This window comes from Hypomesus transpacificus, chromosome 22, assembly GCF_021917145.1.
Source record: "Hypomesus transpacificus isolate Combined female chromosome 22, fHypTra1, whole genome shotgun sequence".
Classification (NCBI taxonomy): domain Eukaryota; kingdom Metazoa; phylum Chordata; class Actinopteri; order Osmeriformes; family Osmeridae; genus Hypomesus; species Hypomesus transpacificus.
This window is the reverse complement of record NC_061081.1, coordinates 12,363,406-12,386,466: the sequence shown is the minus strand read 5'-3', so window position 1 is coordinate 12,386,466 and position 23,061 is coordinate 12,363,406. Positions and strand designations below refer to the sequence as shown.

At 46.2% G+C, this 23,061-nt stretch overlaps 1 protein-coding gene across 1 annotated transcript; it reads left to right on the top strand.

Moving 5' to 3' along the window:
* The first annotated feature begins 1,826 nt into the window (after positions 1-1,826).
* On the top strand, positions 1,827-16,053 carry LOC124484146 (zinc finger protein 638-like). Its single transcript, XM_047044902.1, has 20 exons — positions 1,827-1,934; positions 3,576-5,277; positions 6,795-6,856; positions 7,047-7,076; positions 7,185-7,441; positions 7,598-7,851; positions 7,960-8,160; positions 8,562-8,660; positions 8,898-8,938; positions 9,055-9,125; positions 9,251-9,282; positions 9,377-9,496; positions 9,641-9,772; positions 9,912-9,953; positions 10,134-10,268; positions 10,702-11,703; positions 11,834-13,196; positions 14,054-14,182; positions 14,395-14,516; positions 14,755-16,053. Exons 2-20 carry the CDS (start codon positions 3,913-3,915, stop codon positions 14,803-14,805), a joined length of 5,508 nt encoding a protein of 1,835 aa, XP_046900858.1. The 5' UTR covers positions 1,827-1,934; positions 3,576-3,912; the 3' UTR covers positions 14,806-16,053.
* The last annotated feature ends 7,008 nt before the right edge of the window (positions 16,054-23,061 follow it).

The window sequence follows — 23,061 nt, the reverse complement described above, 5'->3', positions numbered from 1 at the left end:
ATGCACATGCCGACCAAAAGCCTAATTAGCTAACGTCCAAAGCTACCTTTGCATTTCCTGTATTGTCCTCTTCCTACCGCTCTTGTTTGGTTCCAGCCCAAGATCTGTTCTAATGACTGTCATCATCGGGCATGGCCTGTTTGTTCAGTCAGACAGCTCGCTAATGGATGGCTGTCCAATAAATAATGATTAGAATAACACCCTGGAGGCTGGGGGTGTGGAGGGTGGCAGGTGAGGAGGAGATGAAGAGTGGGGTGGGGAGAGGAGGTGGCTGAAGGGGTTCAATTTATGACCGACATCTTTCACCTCGTCGATCACGCCTCTAAGTGCGAGCAATGCCAGGGAACGAAGGAACAGGTGTGAGGTGAGGGGAGAGGGAGCTGTCCTGCGAGACAGGGGGTGGTGAGTTGGGTGAAAGAAGACCTGTTGGACATGTGGTGAAACTGATACAGAGTTATGGGTGAGCATTACCAAAGGAGGGGAAGGAGGTCATGAGGTAGAAGGGGGAGATAAGGGAGAGATAGGGGAGAAGCCAGCGTGTAGGGGGTAAGAGGCAGGCGGGGTGAGACAGAGGGAGAGGCACACAGATGGGGAGAGACAAGATGGTATGATTGATAGGAGAAAAGGGGGACAGAGTGGGAGGGAGGGAGGGATAGAAAAGGGTGGGTGGGCAGAGGTATGAAGGTGCATTCCGCATCATGACAGAGCTCATGACTAAGTTGAAGTCGAAGGTCAGAGTATGTGTGCAGATCATCATTATCACGCTCCTGCATGTCGGTCATCATCACAAACTCGTGTTTATGGGTGCAGATTCTCCTCATGCATCTACATCCAGTTAGGAAGGTCAGACTGGCAGCAGGTGCACTGTAGCCTACTGCCAGTGTGGGATTAAATGTCAGGACTAAACCAATTAGGTCAGCGCGGACCAATATCAAAAATCCAAATCTAATCTGATAACCTGCTGCGATAGGATCTCAAAACAACATGTAAATAATATGTGTTTTGCATGGCACCACCACACACACACACACACACACACACACATGCCTTAGTGAACAGTAGCTATGTGGCCCTTGGCAATATAGGCAGAGGTGAAGTCAGATTTTAGGCATTTTGTAGAAAAATATCAATGGATTTGACTGTCTCGTTTGGTTTTATCTGAAGTCTGATGGCTGTGTATGAATACTAATACAATTTTGTATGGTTGATATGCAGGTAGTTGCAGGGCTTCCAAAAGTTCAGTGAGATTATGTGGTTTGGGACAGGGGCGAATATCTGATACCTTCCGTTTGAAGGATATTCAAAAAACGGAGGGAGGATTTTCAATAATCCCATTGCCAACAGTCTCAAACTCATGCACATTCATCTTTTCTTTGGCAACAACACCAATTACAATGTTTCTCAGAGATGGGTCAGAGATCGGCCAATTTTAAAAAGTCCAACGGATTCATATACCCAGAAAACATGGGGTTAAACACCATGATAACTTGGCTAGGTCAAATAATGAAGGAGCTGGGATATTTTAAGGGCTTCCTATCCTATCCATCTTGGACGCCATCTTGAAAATTACACCTTTCTAGTGGTCAAACTTTGGTAAACTTTTAGCATGTTTTTAAGGACACTTAATACTACAAAAACGACAGCTGAGAAACCTTTTTTTAATTTTGTATGTGGGTTAGGTGTTTTTGTTTTTTAATATATGCAGCCGCCTACATATAGAGTAAAACGCTTATTATGTGACCCACACTCCGGAGCCAACGGTGGCGGTAATGTACCAATAAGATCGAATTCAACCACCGTAAAACAACAAGAAGAAGATTACTCGGTCTTTCTGGGTAGCTTGCGCTGTACTTGGTGACCCACCTCATATAGCAAAGCGAAAGAGAAGATTTCTAGGAGGGTGAAAACAATTGGAACAGCCTGTTTTATGCAAGGTAGTGTATAAAGGTAGTACACACGGTAGATACAGTAAAGATATCGATAGGAAATATCGAAAGCAATGATCTGATATTGATGAATAATGAAATGGCAAGCTTGGTTGTTTGCTACTAAATACAGTACGTGCTAGCCTAGCTACAGACAGTACCTTGTTGTTATGACCATAAAGCATTGATGGTTACTAGCTAGGTAGGTGGCTAGCTAGTCTGTCTGACTTGCTAAAAATGAAAAGTTGGCTGGCTAAACCTAGCTAGCCCCCATTGGGAGATGACATAGTTATTGCTTGTTAATTCTTTCATGAAGATAAACGTAATTATTATCTTAACATAAAACGAAGTAGTATTTTAGGTACAATCTATCGCGTCATATCAAAAGACATGATTGCTACTGTACTACTCTAAGCTAGGTAGGTATGGTCCTAACATACCATGGTAGCCAAATCAGCTGAGCTGGTGACGTGCTTCAGATATGGGGCCGGGCCGTTTTCTGACGATTTATCCTACAGTAGTGTCAGATTTTCCTACCGTTGTAGCACACAACTATAGGGCTAACCTTAACCTTGGTGGCATGCACAATAAGCCCCGTTAGGACAATCTGACGGATGGGATAAAATGGAAGAAAACGGGTCAGATTTTAAGCGTGTATGGTTTCAGCAACCTCTTCGTATTGAGCTGTTTTTATAGCTAGCAAGACCGGGGACCCATTTACCTTCAAGAAAGTTAGACTAGTATGTAGTACTGCTTCAGTTGTTGAAAGAGATTTGCGGCAAACGTGGTTGTATAGACGGTTATAGCTAACGTCTTAGCAGATGATTAACGTTATTTCGTTCTTGATGTATTGGCCATTCTCTTCCGGGGTCTCTGAAGACGACAAATGATTAGATGCTAATCCTACACCAGTGATTATTAGGCTCAGTCCACATTTGACAGTGGTTGTTGTGAGCAGTTTTTCTCGCACGATTCAGATTACTCGGGTTTATTTATGTTAATGACATTTGGTTGAAAATCTTTTATGTTCCACCGAATGTTGGCCGAATAAAACTGCTACATATTCTCTGGATGTTCTGAAAAACTGTCCCTGGAAATCACATATTACTGAATTAGTAATACTTTAATACATTGAAACAGCTTTAAATAACTTAATAATCACCCTAAACCTCAATTTCAAATATGTGGAAACTGCTACTCGGTTATGCTTTGTCTTAAACCCTTCAAACACCTTGAAATTCTTTCTGTAATTAACTGCCAATGTTGTTGGACATGACACAAAGCTAACAGGCTACATCATTATTATTAGTTACTTGTAGGTTCTCAGTATTGATCTGTATCAGTGGTTGGAGGGTAAGATAAAGCATTATTGATAAGGCCTAACTCCTCAACTCAACTATATGAGTGTTGTACTGTATCCTGACAGTGACCTGACACGTAACACTGCTCTGCTTTTCCATCCTGCAAGAGAAGCATGCAAGACCACTTCCAGGAGACAGAGGCAGACATGACATCTGTCCTCCTTACTATCAAAAAAATAAAATAAATAAATACTAAAGTGGGGAAACAGTTCTGTGAGAGAAAAGGAGTCGTCATTTCTAATCATCAGTCTTTCATCTATAATTCTTATTTTTGCTCTCCACCTCTCAGCTCCATTCAGCTGACAGACAGTCAATTGCAGATCCTGCCTTTGCTACCCTGGGGCGGAACCGCTTTTGGCTCCGGCAGCCGGCCTCCACCTTTCCTGTTGGGACCGGCAGGTGCTGCTCTCCAGTTGGCCCAGATTGAGGCCCAGCTCGCCTTGCATCAGATCAACGCCATTGCCACGGCAACGGCGGTGGCCCATAACCAAACCCATCTGACGCCTTCTCCCCTCACCCTTCTCAATCTACTACACCAGACAGCCACCACAAGCACAGTTACCGCAGCAACTGGCACCCCTTATCGTAATCCTCATCACCATCATCAGCATCCTTTGCAGACTGTCATGTACCGCCCACAGCCACCAGGGGCGCCCTTTTCCCGGGGAAGACCTGAAACAGGCCATGGAGGGCGTTCCCAGGTGATGGGATACCAGGTGGGCCAGTTCCCCCCTCCGACTCAACTTCCAGATGAGCTGGAGTCAGCCCTGGCTATCCGGGGCCCCAGGGATGAGGACTCACGACTGGGACACCTATCCCATTTAAACCCCCCGATGCGGAACCAAAACCAGGGTCCCGGCAAGGGCCAGAGGCTAGACTTTTCTTCCTCTCCCGTTCCCTTAACCTCAGACAACCAGCCAGGCCACCAACGAGGGAGGGACTGGACCCAGTACCAGCCACCCAGCAAACTATTTTGTCCACCCCAGCAGCAGCAGCAGCAGGGGCAGTCCCACTCCAATCCTCCAGGGGGCACTGTGCAGACATGGAGCTCCTCTTCAGCCTCGGACTCCCCTTCCCAGCTTCGTGGAGGGGATTTCCAGGGCCTTCACACCCCTGAGAGTGCAGGCACCATCCTAGCCAGTTTTGGTCTGTCCAATGAAGACCTGGAGCTGCTGAGTCACTACCCTGATGACCAGCTAACCCCTGACACCCTGCCCTTTATCCTCCGTGACATCCAGCGTAACAAAGCTAGCGGTCGGGGAGGCAGGAATGCCCAGTCTAAGGCCCTCCAGTTCCACTCCAAGATGCCGCCACCCCTCTCTCGTGGTCGTTCGTCCCCCCATCGCTACTCTAGTCATGGGGGCTCACCGGACCTTCCCAGCATGCTTACCGTGACCCAGACAGCGGGGAAGGTCATTGACTATGGGCATGCCAGCCGAGCACTGGAGGAGGGCTTCAAACGGGAACCCCTCTCCAAAGATGTGCTAGGATTGGCTGGCCCTAAGATCTCAGGCTCCTCCCCCTCTCCTTCATCCAAACGTAAATCAGAGTCCTCCTCCAGGAGACATCACTCTCAAGACTCCACCCCTTCTTCGGATGCTAAAAAGTACAGCAACGAGGACTACCGGAGACGAGGGCAGCCAAAGATCGATGGCTTCCAGCCCGAATGGACTCCTGTACGTGATCAGTCAATGCCGGCATCTGCGCCAGTTAAATCTCGCCCAGAAGACTTTAACCGTCATATCCACCCTCACAACGAAGGTGCCAAGTTGAGACCCCTGTCCGAGTCCAGGAGCGAGTCGTCTTCGACAGCAGCATCGTCGAAAGGTTCCGGTAGACCCCCGGTGGTCTCAAAACGCCAGCGCGGCGGAAGATCTGGTGCCCCCACGCGGCTGCCCACTCCAACCATGATTAGTGATTTCAGGGCGGAGCCCCCCAAGGTGTACCCCCACACCTGCTCGCTGTGTCATAAGCGGTGTGAGCAAGCTAAGGTGAGTGACCAGACCCAGCTTTGCCAGTGTGCTGCAAACACCAAGCTCTGGGAACTCTGGCATAGACCCAGGGCAGGACTGTGCAGTACAACCCTAACTAAAATGGCACATGGCAATACAAAACTGTACTTTGCTATACAGTACATTACAGTATGTACAGTACGTCTGAAACTAAGTTCACAAGTTCAGTTTTAAAAACATCATGGAATTGACCCCACCTTGACATATTGATCATTGAGTGAAAGGCTGTCACCTGTCACATATAACTGCCCTGAGTCTTTGTTAACTCCAACTGTTTTAGTTGTGTATGAATGTCTGTCAATGCCAGGAAGATAATAAGCCAAGTCAAGGAATAGCAGCCATTTTTGTCCTTTATTTATTAATTGCTGTATATCGATGGAAATAATTGTTGTTAGATTACCAGTGGTGTTTCACAGTTCTGTATGACACTTCAGGGAATTTGTCAAAGGTCTCCAAATTATGATTTACTCAGTCAGCTCTTGGGGATGGACTTCTGTAGATCATGTGAATATTCTACCTAGTACCTTCACATGCAGACATCAACTCCATTTCAAAAGGAGCATGCCGAAGTACTACAACTGGAACCACATCTTCTGTACAGACTTTTCACTGATTTGACCTCTTGAATCATTCTTAAGATGTTTCAACGCAATTATTAGCCGGTTTACCTGGGGTTTCAAGCAAGTCTGTGCAAAATTGGTGGCCGTTGGAATGCATGGTCTTTTGAACTGTAGTTTGTCTACAACAATGCTGTAGGCTTCTTAAAGGTGCTGTTTCAGTGAGATCCCCAGTTGCAACCTGTTTGTGAAAAACTATTGTCATGTAAAGTACTGAGAAGCCGTCAATCAAATGATCATTTAAATTTGTGTTGTTCAACCCTGGTCCTCAGGGCCCACTGTCCTGAGTGCTTTAGATGTTTCACTGCTTCAGCACTCCAGATTCAAATGACTGGTTGTTATCAGGCTTTGGCAGAGCTTGACAATATAAAATTGTATCGGAGAAAGAAAATGTCTACAATGCACAGGGCAGTGGGCCCTAAGGACCAGGGTTGAAGACCACTGATGTAAATGATCAAATATATGAGCAGTTGGGAACATGGAATTGATGCGAACCACACATGGTGTAATCTCGTTGGTAAGAAAGAAGATGGGAATAATTTATCTTCTGTTAGTGTTCAATGTTCTAAACTCTTCACACCATTCTTGTGAGAATTGATGTGCATAGATATTGCTTCGATTTTTATTAAATATTTGAAAATTATAACATATGGTTTTGTATTTTTTCAACATTGATTGTGTTTGAGATTCTGTGGGACTTTCATTGTGCTAAACATTGGTCACTATGTATTCATGGTCGCAAAATTTTTCAGAACACTGTTACTAGTCTCAGACAAAATCCCTAACAATGTCTTCTTCCTGTCCTCTTCTCATCTCTGTTTTTACCCTTCATTCTCTCTCGCGTTCTCCCTGTTTTTTCTCCCTTTCTCCCTCCCTTAGGACTGGCTCAACCACATAAACACAGTCAACCACACTGCCAGCTGCAGGGACCTCCGCAACCAGTGAGTTCATGTAGCGATTGCAGCTAGCTAGATACCTCAAACCTGGGAAATATGCCCATGTTCATGTTATGGCTCCAGTGGGATTTTCTGCAACGGGATTTGAGGCGTAGATGGTTGTGAAAGAATGGAGTTGGAGGGGCTGGATAATAATTAAGAGATTGATTTTATTGAGGCCTGTCATTTCTACTAGGTACCCAGAGTGGAGGTCTGATGTACCCAGGTGAGTACCTTTTCTGTGTGTGTTGACTGTTGAGATATCTTCTTATTCACTGTTTCGGTGTTTCATTGGCTGACATCCTCTGCCAATCCGGACTCTTGTCCAATCTAGGACCAATTCCTCCTCAGCCAAAGATGGCAGTCACCGATGGCATCCCAAGGGCCGCTCCCCGTCCCGCTCAATCTCCCGCTCCCTCTCCTGGTCTGCCTCCCCCAGCCCCCCTTCAGGGCGGGGCCGGAGGGTCCCCCCTCCCCTCTCCGAGCGACATCACCACAGACGCTCGTACTCTCCCCTCTCCTATCACGCCCGCAGAGGCTCCTCCTCCTCCAGTTGCCAACGGCCAGAGAAGAGGACCAGCGAATCGTCAGGTGAGATAGGACACAACAGATACTCTTTACAGTTGATCTAACAGGTTTAGACCTCTGACCTATGTGGTCAGTTGAGCCTTCTACTCTCAGGTACACCTCTTCTGAATATATCTCACTGTCCTCTTTATCTCCAACATCTTTCCCATACCCTCTCAGGAATATCTACAGGCAGCTCGTCTCAAGGTCGCTTGAAGCGTTCCCGCGGCAACCCAGCTAAGCGCACGCCTGGCAACAGCCGCTCTCCTTCCTCTGTCGCCTCTGCCTCCACTAAAAAGGCAGGTCCAGGGGCTCAGCCTAAAGTTACTGGGAAGTCACCATCATCAGGCAAGACGCCAGTCAAGCCCGGTACCAAGGCGGTCTTCAAGAGAATAAAACCATGGAGATTGGCCCTGGCATCCACCAAAGATAGGGTATGTTCAGGGAAGGCCCTTATTTGCAATGTCACGCAGTGCTACTTTCGTCCAAGTCAGGCGCCGTAGGAGACGATGAGACTTTGGTTCTTCTTCTGCTGCCCGCAGGTGATCCATCCTCCTCCAGCAAAGAAGAAGAAGAAGAAGGCAGCCGGTGTGTCGCCTTCCCGGTTGGTTTACCTCTCAGGCCTCCCTGCTGACACATCGAAGCAGGAAGTGGGCCAGGTGTTGGAGTCTTTCGGCAAGATCTGCAGTATCATCCTCCATCTCTGCCCTGCACAGGGGGAGGCACAGGAAGCCTCGGCCAAGGTAACGACTTTAAAACATATCACGACGTGACAAGTTATTGTAAACTTTTATAGATGTCTGAAAAGATTTGTTTTGATGCAAATGAGGATGTTAGGAGGGCCCGTCTTAGTCTAAACTACTGCCTTGACATGGTGGTCAGTTTTGGGGTATCTAGTAGGGAGTCAGGTGGCTGAGCGGTTAGGGAATTGGGCTAGTAATCAGAAAGTTGCCGGTTCAATTCCCGGCCGGGAAAAAATTATGTTGTGTCCTTGGGCAAGGCACTTCGCCCTACTTGCCTCGGGGGAATGTCCCTGTACTTACTGTAAGTCTCTCTGGATAAGAGCATCTGCTAAATGACTAAATGTAAATGTATCTCCATGAAACCAGCGTTGCCGACACAGCTGCTCTTTCTTCCCCCGCAGGCGGTGGTGTGTATGGCCAGAGCTGAGGATGCCCGCAGCTTGCTCCAGTGCGTCAGCCTCTCCTTACGAGACCGGACTGTCTCAGCCTCCGCCTCCAAGGTTAGGAGTGTGTGCCAAAGTGCAGAGCTGAATCATGTGTTCGGTGTGAGGAAGACCAGGTTTAGGACAAAAGTTGAAAAGATCTGGAAAGTTTGACCAATAATTCCAATGTTCAACCAAGTATAGGTTCACAGACGTTTTTATCAAGTGTTACGTTGACTTTCCAGAAATCTAATGTTATTTAAAAAACATAAGTGTAAAAGATGTGATCACGTTCCATTTTTCATTTCCCTGCAGAAATCTGTTCAGGAGCAAACCATACCGGTCATTATTAAAGGGTATGTGACCTTTGACCCCTTGATTGGCCCTTACCAGTTCAGAGTCCAGAAAGAAACTCAAACAGTCCACTTGTTGATGATTTACAAGGTTGAGTTGTGTATTTGTGTTTTCACAGGCAAGTTGTGAGTTTTCCCAAAACCATGGTAGTTCCTGCCAAGTCAACATCCCCTTCTGCCAAAAAGCCAGGCAAGGACTTTTTAATTCACTCACTAATTCACTCACGCTCTGCCAAACTGAAAAATACATCAAAACATGATATATTATTGTAACATTTCTGCTCTGGGTATATGGATTGGTTTCTCCTTCCACAGATACAAAATCTGTCCAGAAGACTCCAGATAAGGTATGTTTTACTGTGCACACACAAGGGCATGCTGCCAAATATGCTCCAAAGGGAAAGTACTAATATGGTTTCTGTTCCTTGCACCACCCCGTAGATGGGCGTGGTTCATATCCTGGGACTTCCTGAAAGCGGCTATTCTGAGAGTGACATCATCAAACTGGCCCAGCCCTTTGGAACACCCTCTAAAATCGTCATGGCTACGGAGCTAGGGAAGGTAAAGAGTTAAACACTGCCTGTGTGTGTGCGTGCGTGCACGCGCACTGTGGAGAACTCCAATATAATTCTTCTAACTTTTCTTTTTTTTTTGATTTATTTGTTTTTAAAAGTCATAGATTGAAATTGTGTGTGTGTGTCCCAGGCCTTGGTCATTCTACCTAATGAAGAAACTGCAGAGGAGATGGTGAAGGTCCACACCTTTATCCCTGTCAAGTTTAATGAGGCTGAGCTGAAGATGAGCTGTATGAGGTGCCCTGTCGACATCAGCACTCCGGTGAGTCACCTGTTCCCCTCATCACTCCTTATCCTCCTCACTCCTACAAATTGTATTATTTACACTCAGAACTTATACACACACGTGTGTGTGTGTGTGTTTTTAACTTGTATTCTGATTTGTTCCTCCGGCTCTGTAGGTGGCACTCTACAACATCTTTACCAGACCAGCTGATGCCATTGTAAGTTTTCCATATATCTTGAGATTCGTATTTTTCTTTAAAAAGTTTGATTGGGTATAATTATCCCTCGTTAATACCATCATTTGTTTCATGTTGACTGGTAGGGTTTTTAAAAAGCCTAGTAATATTGTAAGGAAATGTTTTTGTTTCTTCTGTTAACTTGCGACACTTGTGTTTTAGAAGGTGCCGGTGCTCTGGAACACTCTGCTCGTGGTTCGAAACGTTCCGGACACACCTACTGGCCCGGCAGACGTCCAGAAGGTGGTGAAGCGCTTTGGTGCCTTCAAGGAGGCTCTGGTACTCAACCATAACATGGTGAGGGAAGCGTTTAATTCATCTTTTTTTTTTCATGTTGTTTTTCCAGATCCTGTAGTTGTACTGTCTTGTAACAAACTGCACCGGCAAAGGTTTACCTTGTTGTACTTGAGATATGATGATGGATGTTATTGTTGCACTATCCTATCAGCAGAATATTGTTGCTTTTGCATTGTCTTGTAAAGTACAAGCCGTTCCTTGGCACTAAACACTGAAATACTGAGCAGAAACGTTTTAGTCCTTGATGATCTGCTGCATTTAATATAACTTTTATATATATAATTATATATTTCACTCTTTGTCCCTTAGGATACAATTGTCAAGTAAATAAATACATGTACAGTTTAAATGCTTTGGGATGTGTTTTAGTGTGTGTATTTGTCTTCCCTAAACATTTTGACTACACCTGTCTTTCCTCCCCCAAATCCTCCAGATCATCTTTGAGATGACCACGTCAGCTGTGGCCCTGGCAGTCTGCAAGCGTTTCCAGAAGTATCCATGCATCATCCAGAACAACCCGCTCACCTTCTCCCGCAGGGCTGATCCCAGGAAGAGCGACGCCAGCTCCTCTGTGGTGCCGGTCCCGGCCCTTCTGCAGAGCCCTGCCCCTGATGCAGCGCTCCCTGGAGGACAGGAGGTCTCACTGTTGAACGGAGAAGGGAAGGAGGTGGTGAAGGAGGAGAAGGAGGGTACGGCTGTGTCCAAGCCTGCTGGAGTGAAGGAAGAATCTCCTGAAACACAGAGAGACCTACCTGGGTGTGAGGTGATGGAGAAGGTCAACACTGAGAAGATTGATGAGGTCATATCTGACATTGATTCTGCATCTAAACCTGGATCTAATGAGCCCTCTACTGCTATGGAAACTGTTAAAGCAGAGCACACACCACTAGTGAACCAGCCTGCAGCTACTGCCGATCCAGGTCAAAACGATCAGCCTGCCAGACAGGTGCCCCTCCACAATCCCAAGTTGACCTCCAAACAATCGAAAGTGACCCCGGAACTGCCCAAAGTAACCCCAGAGATCCTGAAGGCATTACTAGAGGAGTGCCGAGCCAGGTCCTCCAGTAGAGCCATCAGACCACCAGCGCCTCCCTTGAGCCAGGAGGGGAACAACATCCCGGAGGAAACCGGAGATGGGAAGGATAAGCAGGAGGGGCCGGAGAAGACGGAGGCCCATGAAGAGGGACTTAAGAAGGAGAGAGAGAGGAGGCAGCTGGAGAAGAGAAAGCAGGAGGAGGAGGAAGAGAAGACTAAGAGGCTGGAGGAGAAGAGAGAACGGGAGGAGAGGAGAAGGAGAGAGGAGGAAAGGAGGCGGTCCCACAGAGATGGGTCCTCGGGGTCAAGGTCATCTGGGAGGTCAGAGGTCAGTAGGAGGAGCACCAAATCCTCCACCAAGAGAGACACGTTGACCACAGTGGCTCACAGGGACCAAAAGGTGAGAAGGTTTTTATCATCTAGTTATTCATTGTTAAAACTGTTTAAGGAACTCTTGTAGATTCAAAAAAATAGTAGTATAGTTTTATCTCTTCTCATGCACCTACCTCTTGCTTTTCTCTTTTGCCCAGGAGCATGAAGAAACAAGGGATGAAGAGGAGGAGTTCATGGCTTTCAATATGGAGGACTTTGTGACGGTAGACGAGGTAGGTGATGCTATCGAGGAGGAGATGGAGGTGGGGGCCGACCACACACAGACCACAGTCCCTGACATGCCCACACCAGGCGCAGAGACCACACCTGCTGACACAGCTGTAGCAGGCAGCAACACCACAGCTCCGCCACAGTCTGCACCTGCCCCTGAGGCCTCAGCCACACCCAGCCTTGTGACCACAACTGTATCAGCAGCTACTCCATCAGAGACCACACCTGCCCTGGAGACCACACCCCAGTCTGCATCAGAGGCCGCACCCCCACCTGTACCTGTTTTAGACACTACTTCCCTGACTGCAAATGGCCCGGATACCATGCCCACACCTGTCGCAGAGGCCACGCCTACACCTGTCGTGGAGGCCACGCCCACACCTGTTGTGGAGGCCACGCCCACACTTGTCATGGAAGCCACGCCCACACCTGACATGGAGGCCACACCCTCACCTGTCGTGGAGGCCACGCCCACACCTGTCGTGGAGGCCATGCCCACACCTGTTGTGGAGGCCACACCTTTTGTGGAGGCCACACCTTTTGTGGAGGCCATGCCCACACCTGACCTGGAGGCCACGCCCATACCTGTCCCAGAGGCCACTCCCACACCTGTTATGAAGCCCATGCCCACATATGTCCCTGAGACCACTCCCACAAATATCCCAGAGACCACCCCCATGCCTGTTGTGAAGGCCACGCCCACACCTGTCCTGGAGCCCATGTCCATCCATTTAGGGAAGGAGGAGAGGGAGGGTAAGGCTGTGTCCAAGCCTGCTGAAGTAAATGATGAATCTCCTGAAACACAGAGAAACCTACCTGGGTGTGAGGTGATCGAGAAGGCTGAGAAGATTGATGAGGTCATATCTGACCTTGATCCTGCATCTAAACCTGGATCTAATGAGCCCTCTACTGCTATGGAAACTGTAAAAGCAGAGCACACACCACGAGTGAACCAGCCTGCAGCTACTGTCGATCCAGGTCAAAAAGATCAGCCTGCCAGCCAGGTGGCCCTCCACAATGCCAAGTTGACCTCCGAACAATCGAAAGTGACCCCGGAACTGCCCAATGTAACTCCAGAGATCCTGAAGGCATTACTAGAGGAGTGCCGAGCCAGGTCCATGCCCAAGACCCTATCCACACCTGTCTTAATGGCAAAGCAGAAGTTACCCCTCTCTGACCACCGGCCGACAGTAGAGGAGGAGCAGCGATCAGCGGGGGAACCGGAGGAAACCCCAAAGAAAGAGCAAGAAGAGAAGGATGAGGAGCAGGACAAAATGTCTGCAGGGAGAGGTGAGAATTAGGAGCCATGGACATACATATGCAGTCCAACACATAAACCAACATTGTAATTTTATTCATTCAGCAGATTTTTTTATCCAAAGTGAAATACAAATAATGCATTTAGAAAGTACAGCAGAATAACTTGGTGCCACTCTTTAGGCCCTTTTTCCCCCTGGGATAGAGTAGAAGAGAGCTAGCTAGAACAAGTAGTTATAGCTGTGTCATCCACTGTGTGTCAGACTGGCCTAAGTGACTCATGTGTCTCTCAGCCTGGCCTCTGAGGTCCTGGTTGGCCACTCTGGTTGGATGTGATGGAGAGATGGTTATTTGCTTTAGGTTGTTTGAAGTGGTTGGGATTCACCCACAATGGGGTCCACCGCTGTTTTGCATCACCAGTTGTCCAAACTGGGCAGGCCTTTGTTTAAATGTGGTGAGAGAGGCTGTAGATAGTTGTTTTTATGGAGATGAGTTTGGTGGAACAGCCAGGCCTGGTTATAAACGTGTGGCTTGTGGTTTATAATCTGGTGGCCCAGGTGGCAAGCCCGCGACATGACATGTGGTAGAGGATTAGGTCAGGAGTGTCCTGCTTTGCTCACATAATGTGTTGGATTTACATGACATGACATTTAAATGTTGTCATTTAGCAGACGCTCTTATCCAGAGCGACTTAAAGTAAGTACAGGGACATTGTTCCTGTACTTACCGGGAACACAACGTCATTTGGCTCGACCAGGAATCGAACCAGCAACCTTCTGATTACTAGCCCGACTCACTAACCGCTCAGCCATCTGACTCCCCAGGATTTAGTTGCCCAGGTACAACATACGGGTGCAGCTCGTGTTGACTAAAGTGTCCATGCCCATTAGATTGCGAGAGCGGGAAATCACAAGAGGAGAGAGAGGAAGAGCAGGACGGCACGGAGCAGAAGCTGAAGACCAAACCCCTCTTTCCTAAAGACTACACCCTCCCTCCTTTCAACCCCAGCTTCCCCGTTGGTAAGTCCTTCCTCCATCTTACATGTCTCTTTCCTTCGTCTCCCTCTCTACCTTCTCCTTCTCTACCTTCTCCTTTCTCTCCACCTTCCTGTCTTCCTCCTTCATTTATCTTCTCTGAATCTCTGTACATGACTTGTGCTGACATCATCAAAATCAGGCTGGGTTTAGTCCCTAGCCCAGTGGACTAACCTGACTGTGCTCTGGTTTGGCAGGCCTGGAGTTCCTTGAACCGAAGATTGGGTTCTTCTGCAAGGTGTGTAGCCGGTTTTACACCGGCACACAGGAGGCTGAAAAAACCCACTGTCGGAGCATTAAACACTACCAAAACCTCCAGGTGTGTATCCAAATAACTAGAGAATATTCAAAACCCCTGATAGAATCATCACCTCAACATTCAGGGTGAAAATATGGATGCATTTATGTAGAACATGAGAATTGTTTGTTAACGACATTTCATTTTAGCGTCTTGTCTTGAGTTTTGAAATGTATTTATACATTTAGTGGTCTTATTGGTATGTTATGTTAACACATTAAGGGCTTCACAAATCAAATGATTTGATTCTCGCCTGTAGAAATCCCTGCAGCAGTGGCGGTGTAAGGAGAACAGGTCGGGGCCCTCCTGAAGGAACTACAGGGAGGAACACACTCATACATTCCTCTCCTTTGCTTTCCTTTCTCCATCCTTTGTTTGCCTTGATTTATTTGTAAATTCCATTGGTCCATACTGTCACTAGATGATGTAAATAATAATTGTTATGTTAATTTTTTCTGAAATATAATGAGAGAAGATGACAGTTGTGTACGGATGATTTGGAGGTCCTGAATGACTGATGGAATAAAAGTTTATTTGGAAGAGTCTGTTTTCTTGGTCAGATTCTCTGTTGGTAGTCATGCAGATTTTCTTGCCATATGTACGTGTGTCTTTGCATTGCCTTACGTTCATCTGTTTGGCTCTGGTTTGTGGTTGAGGGATTGATAGAGAGTGGGAGAGGAGAGAAAGGAGGGGTGGGAGGAGGGAGGGATGTGTGGATAGGTAAATACAGTGGCTGGGGAAGGGAGGATGGTGTGATTAGGTAAATGCTTGGTATTAGAGAGGGAGGTAGATACTGAGGGAAGTCAGCCAGGTGTGGACATGGAAATAATGTGATTTCCATGTGCAGCTCATACATGGCCCATTGCCTACGTTCAACTACATTGCTGGCTGCAAACGAGGCATAATCAGGTCACCATGGTGACTGGGGGCTGTAGCTTTGGAATGAGAAGTACCAGAAACTCCTGTAGGTGTGGTAGTCACGTGTCGCAATACATTTGTCCCCTCAGCTGGAGCAGAAACCCTGGCTGACTGGGTGTGGTCTACCAGTTGACTCAAACTTAATTCAAACACATCATCATCATCCTACTTGTGTCACTGGTTCTTGCCAGCAGGCTACTGTTCCACACCTGCATCTGTCTGGAGCGCTACCTGGCGGTGGTCCGCCCTGTGGTCTTCCTCAGGAACAACTTTTGGAGGGGGGGGGTTGGACATTTTGTTTGGTTTAGTGTTAGTTTGACTGTTCAGTCCTGTGAAAGGTTATGTACTCTCTAACCTGCTCCTGAACTCTGCACCTGGGCCCTACCGAAACAAAACTCTGATGTACAAACTGGGTGTTACAACACTGACCTGGTTCAGGGCCAGGTCCTCTGACAGCCTGTTCTTTCTTCATGATGGTCTGTCTGACTTCATGCTTACAGTACCTAACAGTTTGTATCTCAACCCAACTTCTGACATTGTTTAAATGTTTTATTAATAGTTGTGTAAGTACTGTATTATGTAAGTTAGGTTTATATCTTAACTATGTACAGGTCTGATCCCACGTCTATTAAACATGTGAGAACATTCTCTCCTTGCTGTCAATTCTTACAAACAGGAATGCGGGAATAGAATGAAATATTGTCCTGTGGGTTGGAGTCAGACATCAGTCTAGATGTCACTGAATCTTTTGCATTAAAGGTGTGCAGGGGAGGGTACATGCAGAGGAGGAGGGTAGGGGAGTAAGAGAGGCAACCAAAGTTCTTTAGAGACAAGAGGAGAATACATGAGAGGAAAACGATTTTACCAGACATTCCTGAGAGACAAGGTTGAGGCAACCTGTTAGGGTAAGATTAATATATCAATTGACATGAAATTATCTTTAATTTGCTGTAGGATATTGTAGTCTTTGGGGAGAGAAAGATGCCCATATACACTGAAAATGTGACTGCATTTGATGTATCTTTTTTATGCTGAAGATTCAGCATAGAAATCTCTTGCATTTTACTCTTCTAGAGACCAGATGAATACCACAGCAGAACACGTCTCCACAAACTCCATCCTGGGTCCCTTTACAGATTTTTCTCATGCTACATCAGTTTTCACAGCTGCAAATATAGTCAACCTAATCCTGGGTCTCCCCACCAATGGCTGTGTTCTGTGGTTGATCGCAAGTGGAGTTGGCGGGACCATGGCCTCAGAGTTCTTTACTCTCAACCTGGTTGTGTCTGATATCTTGTCTTGTCTGTTTAGCTTAATCCTAATACTTCAGTTATACCTTAAAATGATACAGTCTTCTGAAATATTTTGGATTTTCGTTGGCTTTTTATACTCGGGCCGCCCTCTGTTCCAGGCCTGCATCTGCCTGGAGCGCTACTTGGCGGTGGTCCACCCTGTGGTCTTCCTCAGGTACAAACCCCTGAGGTACAGGCTGGCCTGCTGTGTCTTGGTCTGGATGGTAGTTTTTCTGGCATGTCTTTATTGTTCATTTGACAACAAAGGAACATATTTTTGGGTTTTTACCTTAGTCCTGTACCCAATTCTGATGTCCATGCATCTGTTTTGCTGTGTCTCAGTTCTCAGGGCTCTGAAACATCCTGGCCCGGGGGAAGGAGAGAGGGAGGGGGGCAGTGATATTAAGAGGAGGGCCTTTAAGATCATCATACTCATTCTTTTAACTATGCTGGTATCCTACCTTCCTTGTATTGCGAGTTGGTCCCTTATGTTTAGTTTGAGAATAGAAAAGTTCTACCTTGCCGTCAACATCTCGTTGTCTGTCACCACAGTTTGTGGGTTTGTCCAGCCACTGCTCTACCTCCATAGGGTTGGAAAGCTCAAAGCTCTAAACATGACACTGTGTGCACAGCAATAAATCAAAGGGTAGGATAGAGAATTGATAGGAGTTTGATCAGAATTTGTTTTCTTACCTTTCGTGTTATGTGTGGGTATTTGCATGTCGTGTGAAGCTTGAGAAGTGAAAGGGAGGAAGGAGAGGGCGGCATTGGTGAAAAGGGAGGGGGGAGCTACAGAGGAACGATTGGGTAAAAAGGTGTGGAATTAAAAGGTGTGGAATGACATTAAGGCTGACAGGTGCAGGTGACAAGCTAGAACTTTCTGTCAGGATATGCAGACGGACTGCTAAGGTGTGTACATGTCTAAGTCTGTTAAATTAATTTAAATGTTTTTCAATGGATTTTAATGGTGTACGGAGTTATGTTATGTGTGTATTTTAAAGATGTTGTGAAGAAGAAATAAAGACTGTACAGGCATTCTTTTCTTGCATGCTTGTATTTTAATTTTTTACAAAAGCGACTTACAGAAGGGCTTTTGCCTTCGGGTGTTTTGTGAGGTGTGTAAAGTACGGATAGGTAAAGAAAGGTGACTTACGGAGTCTAACTTTGCAAATGTACTGTATAATGTGTGTGTTTCATGTGTTTTCATGTTTCAGTACACACTATTATCCCTTTCTTTAAACAGTTTTTGGAATGAATTCCTCAAATCCCTCTTCACTCGAAGACTATGCAAAAAACATTATGGGCATATCTATCTCCATCAATCTCGTCGTGGGTCTCCCCAGCAATGGCTATGTCCTGTGGCTGATCGTGAGTGGAGCGGGCGGGACCATGGCCTTGGAGTTCTTCGCTCTCAACCTGGCCGTGTCAGAGATCCTCTTCTGCTCCTCCAATGTGTTACATTTGGTTAATATTTACGTTCCTTCTTTGGGCTTATATTCTTTCGTAGCTTTTTCCTCAGGTCTTTTAACCTTGGGTCGTTCACTGTTTCAGACCTTCATCTGCCTGGAGCGCTACCTGGCAGTGGTCCATCCTGTGGTGTTTCTCAGGTACAAACCCCTGAGGTACAAGCTGGGCTGCTGTGTGGTGCTCTGGGCAGTCATAATCACATTCTGTTGCATCTCAATGCTTTGTGGGAAGAATACACGTTTGCTATTTTGGATGTATGTGACTGAAGATCTGTTCTTTTTGTCCATTAACTTGTTTTTCGGCCTCTCAGTTCTCAGAGCTCTGAAACGGCCTAAGCCAGGTGAGGGGGGGGTTGAGCAAGAGAGGCATAGGGGCAGTGACATTAAGATGAAGGCCTTTAAGATAATCCTATTTATCCTGGTGTCTATGATGATATATTACCTCCCCTGGATAGTGCTGATCATAGCTTCTGAACTAAGCAAGGACATTGTACTGGCGGACATTGGAATTGTGTGTTTTAGCATCACCGTGGTGACAGGCTTCGTTCAGCCCCTCCTCTACCTCCACAGGACTGGAAGACTGCCCTGCATCAAAAGTTTCTGAGGAACATCCTAGCTATGTTACCCAACCTTTTTATAATCATTGTGAATTAGCCACTGAGGTTGAATTTAGACAAGCTTAGTTGTGTGTTAATGGGGTACAGGTTGTGATGTGCATTGTGGTGTAGGTTACAGCTACAGGTGTCAAAGATTCCCCTTTATCAGAAGACCCTTGCTCAGCTCTAGGAGTTAAAAATATATATTGTCATTGTGTTCATTGATGAAGTTGATCTTAGGTGAACTGAGATTAATAAAAGTTAAATCTACAATTTGATGTATTGTGTGTTTTATTGAATCCACAACCAGTCAGACAGGACAGATGAGGAGCTAGGTTGAGCGTAGACTACACAAGGTTCCTGGGTTGCATAGGCTATGAATCTATATCCAAACTATCTCCAAAGTAGTCTTTGCAAGTTACTGATGAGTGCCTGTAATATAAAGCATTTGCATGATCTGTGATTCCCCAAGTGCACAACATAAACTAAACCAAGAGACTCCTGGGTTCACTGGAAACTATTGACCTCATGGTATCCAGGTGCAGAAGAGTAGGGTGCAGCCAGGCCTGCAGGGATTTGCATGTCATCCATTCGCCCTGTTCTGAGGTGGGAGTACCTAGAAGTAGGGTTTCTAGAACACACATGCACTCATTCCTTTCCGAACTCGGCCTTCTGATAGAGTGTCCATTCTAGGAGTGATATATCTACATTTCCTTATGGCCGGTGAAGGGGAGACAGCAAGCTGGGTAGATGTACAAAGGTAGAAGTCTGGATAGACTGGGTCACTGCGCTATCAAGAGGAGGGGATAACATTTAAGGTAGACTAAACCTTATTCTGTCAAACTAACTATCATCTTCTATGTACTGTACAGGACATCCGTGTATGTTTCAATGACAACTTATGTTTTAGCAAACAGCTCTCTACAATAGATGTTTTTGATAATCAATGTATTTTCATTGTTAAAGTTACTGCTCCTTTCATTCTTTCTCAACCTGTTTCACCTGTACATCCCTCTCCCTTGCTTTCTACTCCCCAATCTCTCTCCCTCCCTTCCCTTCTCTCTCTCTAGTAGTCCTCACAACCCTATTATCAGTATATCAGTTTCTACTCTCAGCTCTGTGGGCAACCCCTGGTGAACTACACCTAGAACACATCCTGTTCCAAGCTAAGATCCTCCTGAAAGATGAACTCCTTTACTTTCTCTCCCTGGTTAAACTCTTCGAATCACATGACTGCGACCACCAATCTCCTCTACACGGTCACCAACGCATTCAACCTAATTGTCAGCCTTCCAACCAATGGTTATGTCCTGTGGTTGATAGCCAGCAAATCAGGGTCATCCATCTCCTCTGAGTTTTTTGCCCTCAATCTGGTTGTGTCGGACATCCTTGTCTGTCTCTTCAATGTTCTAAGCCTGTTGAACTCCTCCTTCCCACACCTGGCTCTGGGGGGTGCCATGAAAGTTTTCTCTGTGTTTCTAGGGGCCGGCCGGCCCCTGTTCCAGACTTGCATCTGCCTGGAGTGCTACCTGGCAGTGGTCCACCCTGTGGTCTTCCTCAGGTACAGAGTCTGATGGGGTGTAGCAATTTAAAAAATATCTTTACTTTCTACTTCTTAAATGTTCAAGCCAGGCTTGTTCCTTTAGTTTTAATCTGTATTTGGTGGTATAATCAATATTATTTACATTTAGTCATTTAGTCATTTAGCAGACGCTCTTATCCAGAACGACTATTTATTGTCATTGCGCGCCTTTTTTCATTTCCTGGCTATTACGCGCAATAAATGTTGACTAGTCTACAAAGCTACCATGGAGCAAGACTTGATGAGGACTCTGTTTTAGGTTTCTCTGTTCTCCTCTCCCCTTTCCTCCTCTTTCATATCCTTGACTGTGTGTGTGTGGAAAAAAGTTTGTAAAGGCAGAATAATAAAATGTTAAAAAGTATGTTATGAATGACACAGAGGGAGTTGACATGTCAACATGACTGAGAATAGAGACATCCTTATCACCCATGGCCATATATGAGGGAGATGTTCAAAATGGTGTTGATCCAAGGTGCTTCAATGTTCCATGCTGATGCTGTCTGTCCCTCCCTCCCCAGGTACAAACCCCTGAGGTACAGGCTGGGCTGTGCATGGCTGCTCTGGATGCTGGTTCTGGGGTTCTGTGTTGTAATTTCAATGGTTCCACAGTCAATCTGGTTCTCATTTCTCTTGATCTTTTGCATCTTCATTTTTGCTGTGATGCTGTTCTGCTGCGTTGCAGTCCTCAGTGCTCTGAAGGGTCCTGGGCCGGGGGAGGGGCAGAAGGAGGGGAGCAGTAACATGAAGAAGAAGGCTTTTAAGATCATCCTCATCATCACGCTCTCTGTGGTGTGTTGCTATCTCCCCTCAGTACTGACCATAGCCCTGCGAGGTGTCCTCTCAAGCAAGGTGTTTGGCTTGTGTCTGTCGGTTTGTTTCTCTATAACCGTGATCACAGGTTTCCTCCAGCCTCTCATATACCTTCACAGGAACGGGATGCTCCCCTGCATCAAAGGCCTCAACTAGACAAATAATTTTGAATGTCAATGATTGAAGTTCAGAGTTTTTCTTTTTCCTTTCCTTCTGTAAAACTTTTCTTGTACTTTGACACCGGACCATCTCAGCCCATGCGTGCTTCATTTCAAAATGATGATGGCTCTTGCTCTGTTAGAAAATGGGACTAATGGGATCTATAGCAGGATTAAGGGACACCCTAAGAACTCCCAACTGCTATTTTGAATGATTATGATATTTTTGGTTTCTGAATCAAGTGCTCACATGTTGTCTTTTACTTATTGTCAATAAATGTTGATTTGATTTCCTTGTCTTGTTTGTCTATGCTGTATTTGCACAAAAGCACACACACACACACAAACAGATGAGAGATGGGATGGTGATTTGGCTATGTAAAGTATATCAAGGTCTGTATTTGGAGTCCCATCAGAGGACAGTCAGCACTCACCTCGAAGAGAAGGCTACACTCTGACACTCCAGGTTGGTGGCATTCCAGATAGCTTTAGTTAAAAAACAGTTTTATTTATTTACCCTACAGACGTGTACAATCAATGACTTTGAATTGTATCTTCAAAATGTGATTGAGTGCTAATTCAGCATTACATGTTGTATTAATTAACAATGTAACATATTGTCTTACAATTTTTTCATTTTCCAAATGTATCTCAACCGACCCTATTCTAGCTTTTGTGTCCCTCTCCCACTCTCTTACCAGACCTCGTCTACCAGACAGCACCAGTTGAATAGGAAGCATGAACGCATCCAGAGGGAACGACACTCTGCTTCCGGCCCCTAACTCTATCACTCAGCTGGTCCCGGCTCAATTCAAATATTTCATCCACCTTTTTGTCTCTTCTAACATCATCAACATCATCCTGAGTATTCCGACCAATGTCTACGTCCTGTGGCTGATTATAACTGGAGCGGGCGGGACCATGGCGACAGAGTTCTTTGCTTTCAACCTGGCCGTGAACAAGATCTTGTTCTGTCTGTTAAGCTTTATCTCCTTCATCAATCTGTACCTACCTCTTGAGTCTCTTGAATTTGTGTTTTTCTTCTCCTTTGGTTTCTTTATCTCTGGTCGCCTCCTGTTCCAGGCCTGCATCTGCCTAGAGCGCTACCTGGCGGTGGTCCACCCTGTGGTCTTCCTCAGGTACAGACCCCTGAGGTACAGGCTGGCCTGCAGTGGCCTGGTCTGGATGTTAACTTTAGGTGTGTGTACCACCTCCATGGTTCTGCAAAAGTCAGTAAAAGTTGTCTTCCTTTTTGCTGCCATGATCATGTTGGCTGTGGGGGTGATGCTGTACTGCTGTCTCTCAGTCCTCGTGGCTCTGAAACGTCCCGGGCCAGGGGAGGGAGAGAGAGGGAGGGAGGAAGCAGTGACATGAAGGAAAAGGCCTTTAAGATCATCCTGATCATCCTATTGTGTACTGTGGTCCCTCAACTGCCTGTTATGGTTGTAAGATTTGCGAACAGATCCATGGTAATTGCAGATTTTCTATCTGCTCTTGTGATCAATTATGCTTTCTTGGTGGTGACTGGTGTTGTTCAGCCCCTCCTCCACCTCCACAGGGCTGGGAAACTACCCTGTCTTCAAGGCCTTCTGTAAAGGACTATGTTGAGTGGAATAAAGTCTCTATTGAAATGAGTACAGCAACTGCTCTCATGTCCAGTGTCCGATTGGCCGCTCACTTCTATCCAATCAGCACCGTGACATGCCTCCTCCGCTAGTCTATCATACTGCTGCCGTGCCTTTAA